Consider the following 11,696-nt stretch of genomic DNA (forward strand, 5'->3'; position numbering starts at 1 on the left):
CAAGAGAACCTCCTGCACCCCACTTCAAACTAAAACCAAACAGAAGTAACCCTTTGGCTGGGTAAAACCTGGCTCTAAAGTATCAAGAGTGGTATATACCCACGTGAAACTGAATTACAATAGTTCAAATGGTACTTCTGTCTCTTCACAGGGACTCTAAAAAGAAGTTCTCAAAAATGTTGCTGTTTTTTCTGATTTGCAGAGGAGAAAAACCATGAAGAGTTAATTCTACTGTATAAAGATCCCCTTATTTCCTAGCCTACTTTTTTTTTCCCCCCCCCCCCTCTCCCTCTTTCCTATTTACTTCCATGGACAAGTATGAGTCAAGCTTCTTGCCAGTCAACACCCACTCTCCAGTCACAGGAATACCAGGAACTGTTATCTGCTGTAAGAGGAGTTGCTAACATTTTATCTATAGACAAAACCATCCCTTTGTGCATCACACCAACATCAGTCTTACCCCTTCCATCTCACATTTTCACTGGGTTGTTTTGCAAGATCCAGTTCTAGTCACTCAGTATCATGCCATATGTGCTCCTATTTATTTTTAAAAACAGCAATTCAAAGCTACTAAATGTGTGGCACTATTCGTGCAACAATGGCTACTTATTTTATGCATCAAAAAAGGAAAGAAATGTCTGTGTGTGTGTGTGTGTGTGTGTAGATATATATATATATATATATTCATATTTAACCCCACACAAAATCCTCCTGAATAAAATAAATGTGGATAAAAATGAGTCTTCACAAGAACAGGTACTTCAAATGTAAACTTTTTGCTGGGTTACATCTCCATCTGCCTCTTTTTAACACCAAGAAAGGTTTCAGTAAACAATAACTACTTTCACTTCAATGCAAGTCATAACAGCATATTTTTTAAAATTAAAATTACTCCAGGGAAAACAAATCAACATACCTCCAGCTGTTTGCTGGCTTCTTCATTTCTCAGTATCAGGGATAACTTCGTACGAAGACTTCGAAAGTGCATATCAATCAGCATATTTGCCCTCTTTGTGGTTACATCATTAATAGACTAAATTATTAACAAAGAAAACACAGTGGTTTACACATGAGCTTTTGAAACAATCCACTGTCAATGATATGGTTAGACATTTGTACTTACCAAAATAATAAGCTGGTGGTTTTCAGAATCGTATGTTACAGAAAAAGCTCCAACTGCCTTTTTGAAGTCCTTATGTGCAGATTCTTTGGCACACCTAGGAATATAAACACTACAAGGTTAAAAATAACTGCTGCATTTCTGTTTCACCATCAAAAAGTTTAATTTATTGATAAAAATCTAAATAAATATATCCCTTTTAATGCAGATAATTTTAGTCTATCATAATTTCTTTTACTCAGTTTTACTTCATTTGTTTTCACATGAGTAGGATCAGAAAGATTTCTGAAATCTGTCTGCACATCTATCAACTGACAAACCAGTTAAGCAAAACTACATAAAAACTGTAATATTTACAATGAGCAAGCCCAAAACACACCATGAACCAGTATGATGACTTCACTGTAACCACTGAAGTATTTCAATGACCTTACTCTCATTTCATGCTGTATTTTGGTTCTCCAGGCTTCTGACCACTCACAGCTCAGTGCATTGTGTACTATAACAGTAACTCTAGAAATTTTCAGTTTAACCTGAATTTATAACTTATTCCACATCAAGGCAGTAACATGTATGTCAAAAAAAAAAAAAAAGCAGAAAGTGATCTGAAACTACAAGAGGGGAGTCAGTATTAATCCAAGCTTTAGAGCTATGTTTACATTAAAATAACTTGTCGACGTTCTAGGAGAAAATTAGTTGTTTCTTTATCATATTATGGGAGGTTTAAATACTGCACAACTATTCCAACAGCCATTACCAAAACCCCTTATTCCTTACATTATGAGGCAGGCTTTTCTTTTGTTATTTACTACCAACTTGACCAATATTGTCAGATACTCTCCCAGTGAAAGAGTGACCTCTTGAAAATTATCAATGAAGCTGACAAAGATTGGATTCAGACTCATCTATGCACATCACTGCACAGCTGTAAGAATAAAAATAGTAATCTATACTGGACACAAACCTAAAAAGAACTTATTTCCTTCTTCTTCAGGACTAAGCTGCATTTCTAAAATCCCCTTTTCTAATTTCTAAAGTATGAGCATGTCCCTGAGCATAGTTTTTCTTCTATGAAAACTTTCGAAGTTACGTTATAGAAGTAAAAAGCATTTTCATTTCTTCTTGTCTTGGGCTCAAGAAGTTGCCCACATTTTGAAAAAAGTTAAAGAATTTCTTACTTACATTTGCCTTAAATCTTCTGGAACTGCCAGTTTGATTTTATGAAAAGTATCTTTTGTTGCAGGCTTATTGGGGTTCACAGATCTCAAACGCTCAATTGTGACAATTTCGTTGTATGTAGCATCACAGGCTGCATATTCTATTACGTAGAACTGATATAAAAATAATAAAATCATCCAAGCCACATATTTTATGACAAGAATAAACATTACACTACTAAGTGAAAAGGCACTTCTGTTAACTATACAAGTCAAATTGATACTTTTCTCTTCGAGGTAATTGCAACAGTCCTAATCAAGAAAATGAAGAGGGACAATCTAAAAACACTGAGCAGACAAATACAGAAAAACATTGCAAGAAAAATGAAGTTTATATAAATATTAAGTATATATATGTATGTATGCATATTCCTACCTCACCCTTTATCATTCTCACTTTAGCCAACCACCAACAGCAGGGTTCTTTTTCATTTGCCCTGGAATAAACCTAAACAAAATACATAACATTATGTATCTGTAGCACTCCTAAAAGACATCAAAAAAGCTGAAATTAATATGATCAGGGACTCTGCTGGATAAAAAAAACCAGAGCAAAATATACTGGCATATAAAGTCTCAAAGTTTTCTTGTCTTACAAATACAAACACACTTAGATAGCATTTGAGCAAAATGTAAACCCTGACAGCTCTCTTACACTAATTTTAAAGTGATTATAAAAATAACTGTTATGATTTTATAAAATATGGGACTTTTAGGGATTAAAATATATCAAATATTTGTATATAATATAATATATATTATGTTATTATATATTAAAGCTAGTCTCTATTAAGTATTTAATACACACTTATATTTTTACATTCTATGTACAGACACATATAATACAAATTCTCTCATTCAGCTTGAAGTATTGGTAATACACATATTTAACTTGAGCTGCAGAACTATAGTTTGGCATCTCTTTCTAGATTAATCCAGTTCTGATAAGACTGATCTGTAACCAGAAAGATGCTGTTCATGCTTGTAAATTAGCCTGGAAGTCATGGTACATGGAATTCCTGAGCTGTGTTTTCTGTAGCATCTTGAAATGAAAAAGGTGACAGGATGTAAAGTGGAAGCAAACTTTCCAGTGGTTTGTCTGATATTTTTCACCTCAACTTCTCTCACTTCTCAAACCAATTGTTAATGGAGCATACATACCTCTACTTCATCACTTTCATTTATATCTTTATTATAGCCTGCAGGTGGTGGAAACCTCACATCATGGAATGGTATTTGTCTCTCTGGTTGCCAGCTACAAACAAAAATACATTGAATGGCCTACACATTTTCACCTTACTTGTGAAAAGAAATCAAACATTTCCAATCCTTTAACTTTACATTTGTTAATTTTGTAAATTTTTGTAAAAAATTTGCTTAATTTTTTAATTTTTAATAAGAAACACACCTAAGTGATGATTAAGCATCTCAGATGAATCTCTGATGCTACCTGCACTGTTTAGACATCTTCCAGAAGAAATTTTTACTCTACAGTTCTAGGTTTTAACACCAACAGAAGAATAAAAAGGTTGGAGGAGACCTCAAGGATCATTTGTTCCAATCTTTCTTGCAAAAGCATTGTCTAAGACAAGATGGTCCAGCTCTCTGCCCAGCTGAATTTTAAGTGTCCAGAGTCAGAGGAACACTGAGATGGGGCAAAGGTGCTTCCCCAACACAAGTTAAAAAATGTTTCATAACACATTTGGACACTTTCTTCAAAACAAGTCTGCTTCTTCTTTTACTCTGGTTCTACTACAGAGGAAGAGAACTTGATCTGGATTCAGTCTCAACTAAGTTTTGACTTTCGCTTTCTTTAAGAGAGACTCAAAATGAGCCTGACAAGAAACTAGAAAACTATTCCCAAAAGACAAAAGATGATGCCATAACCAAGATTTACAAGTAAATATTATACAACAGTGTATCATTTCCTTCCTGAAGTAAATGAAACCTGAACCTAAATGGAGAGTTAACTTTTTAAGCCCTGAAATGACAGGAGAGGAATGTGGTTTCATTTCTATCTTATAAAACTGGTATTTATTTCTTATCTATTAAAAATTGTTATAATTTAATATGTGAAATCTAAAAGAAGACATTCACATGAGAAAGAGGTACACATGGCACCACTGCTGACTTATTCACATAGGTTGTCATTTACATTCAATAACATGTTTATCATCCCAACAGAGCCCATGTTACTCTAGTTTTCCACTTTAAAATATTTAAACAATTTAAAAGCATTTATACAGAAATGTCATAAAATAGTAAGTATCATACATAATCCTAAAACATGCTAGCAGTAAGATTAGAACATCTCAAAGATGCTACTCTACATTATTTTTTATATTTAGAGGAATCAAGTGCAAGGCTAATACTTTTATTCTAGGTGAAACACCAACAATACTTACTTGTTTTCAAATGCAACTGTTATAGAATCTTCATGCACATCCTTTACAAATGCCTGTGTAGAAAAAAAAGGTATACACTTAACAGATATTTATCAATCATTTTAAACCCATACAATGTCATTCTGTCACAGATACTAATGAAACAAATAAAAAAAACCAGTATTTCAAGTCAACATTTTAAATTTTGCAAGAGAATTATATAGGAAAACAGGCTGAAAGCTGATAACCTCCTTGGGTTCATGACTTGCTAGCATACTGATATACACATCACCCAAGTTATACACAGTATTCCTACTTTTTAAGTCCTGGAAAAGGTTACTAAAAATTACAAGATCATTCCAATTAGTTTTATAATAGAAATTTAAAACGTTTCATTTTATAGTCACATTTTGTGTATTTTGACAGGTACAGAAATGAAACTACATCAGTACTCCTAAAAAAAATAAATTAAGAAACATCATGTCTCTTCTCTCTTTTACCTCAAGGTAAGTTTGAATATCATGCTAACAAAATCCATCTATATCCATTGCAGCACTTTTCCTCCTATTTACTTCATCACACTTAACTTTCATAATGCACAAACTGCAGCCTTCCTTCACTTGTCTTCTCAGGCATGAGTATCAGTTCTGCTCAGACTCCCATGCAATTGCAGAGAGCACAGAACAAAGATTCACCAGCAAGAAGGCTTTTCTTTTCCTCCTTTTTGTACTCAACTAACTGACCTTCAGTCAATTTTTAGCTTAAAGCCCCAATGTCCCCCCCCAGGTACAAACCAAAAATCAAGATCAATACTCTTAAGAGCTTTGGGATTTACCAATGAAAGTATATTTCATAGGCTCAAATGATGGAAGTCATGGGGCAATGAGGGATGAAAAAAGGGGGTTTTCCTGTTTCTTTAGTTTAAAAAAACTCTATGAACTTCTGAAACAAATTAACATTGCTGAAGTGCTGAGTATTCTACTAATACTTGGCTGTACGTAGTAAATCCTATAGCTATATATGCAAGCTATATAGATAAAGGTCATGAGAGACACTGAGCATCAAACTTTGTTCTATCAACAGAGATCCATTTAGACTGAAAAATTCTCAATAAACTAAAAATAATTTAGAAGTAACAACCACAGTGAACTGTGGAACGTTTTATTCACCTCACATTTCCAGTTTCCAAGACAAGAGCAACTCTTGTCTCTTACAAAAAGGAAAGAGGTTTTTCCTATATGGTATCTAAATGTTTTTTAAAAAGTATTCTGGTATTTTTCCTCTCAAAGTATTCTGGAGAATTTCCTGAGTTGCAGCAGTATTTCACTGTCAAAAGAAGAGCAATACCTGATAACTGACACAGAACTCCAAGAACTGGTTTTACTAAAAGTAAGCAGTACATGCACACAGATGTCATTACTCGGAGTCATTCAGTACAAGAAAGAAGTGCAATGCTAGTTAATGAAAGTAACTTTTGCCACTTTGACCAGAAGTCATAACAGCAAAAAATGTTTTTATACCTTGCTCATCACTCAATGCTCTCTGAATAAGGTTACTGGAAAGCTTATTATTACTAGCATCCAAAGGAGATATAAAATATTCTCTGATAGTATTTTCATAATTATGTATTCAAAATGTCAAGATCTTCTTTCCAAGGGGACTACAAGTATAGCTGGTTATTTTTAAATGATATGATGCAAAACAGATTGAAGACCACATCTCAGGATCATCTTGACAGTAGTACAGAAATGCTATTTACATAAACAGGGGACAGAACTCTGGGCTGATCATTAGGAATATTGAACATTTATCTAATGCTTCATCTTGCTGTGTATTCTTTAAGAGAATTTCAGAACTGGATATGAACTTGACAAATGCTATGGTAGTCCTGGCTCATTTTGACACCTTACACACATCACCTTCAAAGGCTCCACACACATTTCTTCCAATGTTTGTCATATGCAGCTCTGAAGCACCTATTCTTATAGATGGAGCAGAAATGGGTGCCTTTAATACCTGAAAAATACTGTAATCACTACCAAGTATTTGGAAAGACTCCTTAACAGCACAGACTGGAAAAGGAGAGGACTTAGTATTATTAGTAACACTTCAGTATGCAAAAGCAGAGATTATTTTATGTAGCAAATCCAACAAAAATGACACCAAGAACACTTAACAGCCTTGAGGAAAACTGGTAAGAATAACTCAAGACAATGCCATGAGAAGTAGTTTATTTTCTCATAAAATTCCCCCCAAAACCACTTCTGACATGAAAGACACTTTTGAAGAAGTCATCCCCTGTAGAGTGATAAAAACACCAAAAGATGCTCTAAATAGCTCTTAAAATTACAGGAAGTGAGAGAAAAATGCACAAGCACAGCAGTGAAGAGCAAGACTGCATCTCAGATTCAGATGAAAGCCAACTCCTTTTGAGTAGAATCCTAGCAAATAGAGCATATACTGGTCCTAATAATGCTAAACCCTACCTTTAACACAGGTGCTGCCAGAAATAAATAAAAGTTATCAAGCTGAAGACCAGCCTAACACCAACACCAAATTGAACATTAGCCTTAAACAGTCTACTACTTATTTTAACTGGAAAAACTAAAACTCAGGACACATAGGTAGTTGGAAGAGCATTACACTATGCTGTCCTATACAAGCTCTCCTTAAATGGGTCTTCAGCATTGCTTTGGTCACAGTTCCAGAAATCTGAAGGAACCTGAACTAGGAACATAAAGGATAACTGATGACCAGAAACAAGTAGAAACAACACAGATATTGCTAGTGAAAATTATAAACTCAACATCATTTCTTTACTTTATACCAAGTTCATAAGACTCAACCACAGAAAGAGTTTTTCACTCCAGCCTGGCCAAAAACTTGATGTCATAACACTGTTGTTTGCCTTTTAATTTCTAGCCTTGCACAATTACATAAATTCATTGTAATGAATTCTTATCTAATTACAAAGTGAATTAGGATTTTCCAAATACCTAACTTAAAACATGCAATATATAGAACACTTCTGCCTATGTTCATGTAGAATTTATGCTGAAAAAAACCATTTAACCAGACAAAATACATTAATGCCCTAAATATTTGGTTGTTTAATCTCATCTACCCATAAAAATGGGATTTTCCTTGCTCTTCAGTTTCTTGTGATACAGAAAAAAACGTCAGAGACACTTATCTGATTTTTTTCATAGTCTGTATCATAGCAGAATGTCAATTTTCCTCTGGTAGAAATATTTAAATAGACCTGTACTAAGTGAAATGTTTTTGGAGTCTACAGAACTGTATTTGTACATTCCTAAGCACAAACAGAAATGTTTTCAAACATTTTTGTTTTCTAAAAAATCCATAAATTAATACGGAACCATTAATGCCTTTGGAAAACAAAAATGAAAAGCTTATATAAAATGCTTGGTTTTCTTTATTCTCTAAAATGTGTAAAATTATATGCAATGCTATAAAGAAATGAGGCTTTCAACACTCTAAACCAGATTCTCAGACACAGGACAAGCCACCCAGCCACCAATCCCCAGGTTTCAGTAAAGGCACAAAAGATGCAGTGATTTCACACAACATATTATCAAAAATACAACAAGCATTCTTCAGTCTTTTCTGAAATATTAAGTTAAGTTTGGCACGGAAATTAAAACATAAAAGAGCATATAGGTGAGTTTGAATGGCCAAAGGGACACCCAAAAGGGACAGAACACTTGCTATGAAAAATATGAACACATAGATGAAAAGCATTAAAAAGAGTGAAACTAGATGGAAGTAAAATGAGAGAACAGAATAGTGAAAGGGTACAGCAGCTGGGATATCCCTGTTACTAGCAGCAGAGATAAAAATAAGACTAAAGAAAAAGAAATCAATGGGCCAAAAAAAGGTTTGCTTTTACTTCTGTGAACAGAAGCATATTTTAGAATGGCGAGGGACAATTCTTCTTCTCCAAGGTGGAAAACAAATAAAATATGGTAATTCTACACCAAATGTAATGGGCTGTGTCACTGAAAGTAACATTTCACTCCATCCATGCTTCAGATGTAATTAAGTAAAACGTTTACAGCACAACATTGACTTGTCATGGCACTTCCCAAAAACAAGTGCATTCATATTCTACAAAAGGTTATATAATAAAGGTATGGTCTGAATTTTACAAATTATTTGATACAAAAATCAAAATTATTGGAAAAAGCACTATCCTTTAGTGGTATACTTTAGTTTCCAGTTCAGTGGTGGACTGGCACTGTTAGTTTTACAGTTGGAGTTGAAGATTTTAAAGGTCTTTTCCAATCAAATTTATTCTGTGATTCAGTGTTTGTTATTTTTGTGCTAAATGGAATGAAAAACACTTCAAAGGAACAAATAGAAGTTCCAGCTCCATGAAGTTTTGTTGCTTTTTTAGAAGTCTGCTCACATCATCAGATGTGTGCATTTTAATAAAGGAGGATAATTAATTGTAAAGAGTGAAAGTAGGAAAAAAGTGCTTTTTAAGGCAAAAAAAATTAAATCCTAGGTTGATATAAATGTGCACTTAGTGTTTGTGTAAGAGTTCTGTAACATTTCATACCTCTTGAGAAGAGAAAGTCAAAAGAGAAGACACATGGCTAATGAAATATGAGAAAGGCAAACCACAGAAACAGAATAGGGAAAGAATAGTCACAAAAATGGTAAATAAACCAGGGAAAAGGGTACAGGCAATCCTGTACTAAAGGGTACAGGCAAAGAACCTGGAGATATTTGCTGAAGGTATCCTGTATGCAACAGTGAAAGAAAGGAAGGACAACAGGAAGCCAAAGAAACACTTGTTAATAGCAAGACCTAAAGTAAGAAACTAAGAAAAATGAGTTTGCCAGTTGTAGATTTAAGAAAAGAACATCAAGTATCCATAAAACTCACAAAAAAAGCTGCCAAGTGTTGCAACCACTGGGATAAAAAGATTTTTACCAAGATTATTGAGCAAGAAGTGACAAAAAATTGGTTACAGACAAAACATACATTAACAGGGAACAACACTCTAAAACTACCTGCCTCATAGACAGGCCAGCCAACAGCTTCAGCAGAAGATACAAGAGATAATCACTTTTAAAATAGGAAAGAAAAATCAATCCCATACCAGACAGCCATCCAGACATGAAACTTTAATTCATATCATCCAGCTGAGGATGAATGCATCCTCAAACCATCACCTCTGCTTGCTGTAGAACATGATCTCACTCCATGTATCTCAGAATGCCTTCTGGATCAAGTCCCACAGGTAATCCAAGCAGTGAAAAGACAGGTTTATTATTCTCAGCAGGGTTTAGGTGACAATTAGGCACCACTTTTGTACTGCCACGATGGGCACACTCAAAAATAAAACTGAGTGCTTAGCTGAAAAATGAAAAAATGAAATGAAAAGTGCTTAGTTGGGTTTATAAGGTCCTGAGAGCTACAAGAGATGAATACCTGAAGTGGCAATTAGGAGTCTACTTGTGCTACTTAGTTCCTTCATGACTCTATCAGTCTCAAATTCCTCCACTCCATGTCTGAACATCAAGCTAGAGGTGGACTTACATATTCTGAAGAAGATCTTTAGAAATATTCAAAGCCAAAGAAATTGTCAAAAGTTATCAGCAAACCACAAGAATGAATAAATGGATTATTCTGCTTTTGATTTGCAAAAAATATTTTGCAATTAAATTTGCACTTGATATCACCACACACTTCTTGTTACACTTGATCAACCAACTCATTTAATAATAAAATTCCTTATCTACAACACAGGCATAAAACTCAGAAGAAAATGGCTAGATAAATTACTCAATAGCAGGGTGATACTCAGAAATTATAGAGAAAAATTATACCTAAAATTCAAGTAATTAAGGCTAGATAAAAACTGCTAATTAAGAATGAACATTATTGCACGAAGCAGCTTTTTAAATAAAAAAAACACAACTTTTTTTTAGTTTAAAAAGTTGCTGCATTTATCTTAAGTGTGATGCTCTATCTAGACAGGTAATAGAGGTGAAGAGAAATAAATTCATGTACTCCATTTCTCTCCTTAAGTAATTTAACCAAGTCCTCGTGGATGGAGATTAAGGGATAAAAAAACCCCATGTGTCAATTTCTAGAAGTTAAAAGGCAAACAGCACGTGTGACCAGGAGGCAATGTCTGTGCTACAACCTGGGTACGTGGAATCCTGATTACTGAACAAGGTCCCATGAACACAGATGCTCAGATTTCATTTTCACCTAAATTACAACCAGAAATTTAACCAAAAAAATGACTTTCAACTCTCACAAGTTCCTTTGCTAATATTTGTCACCATGTCACATTTTCATCACAATTTATTTAGCATTATTGTGTAAATACTCTAAAATAGTGTCATAAAATCTTGTTAAAAATTCTCTTATGCAGTATAACTATGGCTTCTGTTTCTTTCTGAATGAATAATCTATCTTTCAAAATGTAAAACTGATTTTTTAATGTGCTAAATCATTTAATTCCAGAAAGCAACATACAGATCTAGGACTTTGGCTACACCACTGGAAACCCACGGGATGCTTCTTTTCCATACTGGCAGATTTGTTTCATGGATACTTATTGGGAGATGCTCACAAGTATTTTAAAAATAAGTTTTTTAGAAGTCTTTTTCTTCTTTTCCCCTCAGAAATACTCAAGAGCTGTTGGAACTGTATCATCTGGATAGCAGCCTACCCTACCACACTAACATCAGAGTGTGAAACTCTACCTGTTCCTTCAATGCTCACATAAATACTGGATGGCACACAATAAAAAGGCCCATTTTTAATGTACTAGGAACATTTAAACTATGACAGACTTGCAGAAAACTGATCTGTGACTCTTTCTGGTATGGTGAGAACATGTCAATGATAGTAGACCCAAACCCACTCTGTCCAAATTTTAGTTTTCAGTGAACAGAGTAAACCCTCAAATGATCCCCTATTAATGTGCTGATT

The 11,696-nt window shown here is 34.2% G+C and overlaps 1 protein-coding gene across 3 annotated transcripts in view; it reads right to left on the reverse strand.

Annotated features, from left to right (window-relative positions):
* The window catches only part of FMR1 (fragile X mental retardation 1), a 31,439-nt gene that overhangs the window by 18,487 nt on the left and 1,256 nt on the right, over positions 1–11,696 (reverse strand). For all 3 annotated transcript variants that reach the window (XM_030448998.1, XM_030449000.1, XM_030448999.1), the window contains exons 2-7: positions 4,743–4,795; positions 3,499–3,592; positions 2,714–2,785; positions 2,303–2,451; positions 1,124–1,217; positions 917–1,033 (exon numbers count right to left, since the gene is read on the reverse strand). In XM_030448998.1, coding sequence (XP_030304858.1) covers positions 917–1,033; positions 1,124–1,217; positions 2,303–2,451; positions 2,714–2,785; positions 3,499–3,592; positions 4,743–4,795 — 579 coding nt within the window. The remainder of the gene's footprint in view (positions 1–916; positions 1,034–1,123; positions 1,218–2,302; positions 2,452–2,713; positions 2,786–3,498; positions 3,593–4,742; positions 4,796–11,696) is intronic.

This window comes from Calypte anna, chromosome 4 (genome assembly GCF_003957555.1).
Source record: "Calypte anna isolate BGI_N300 chromosome 4, bCalAnn1_v1.p, whole genome shotgun sequence".
In the NCBI taxonomy this organism is placed as follows: Eukaryota; Metazoa; Chordata; class Aves; order Apodiformes; family Trochilidae; genus Calypte; species Calypte anna.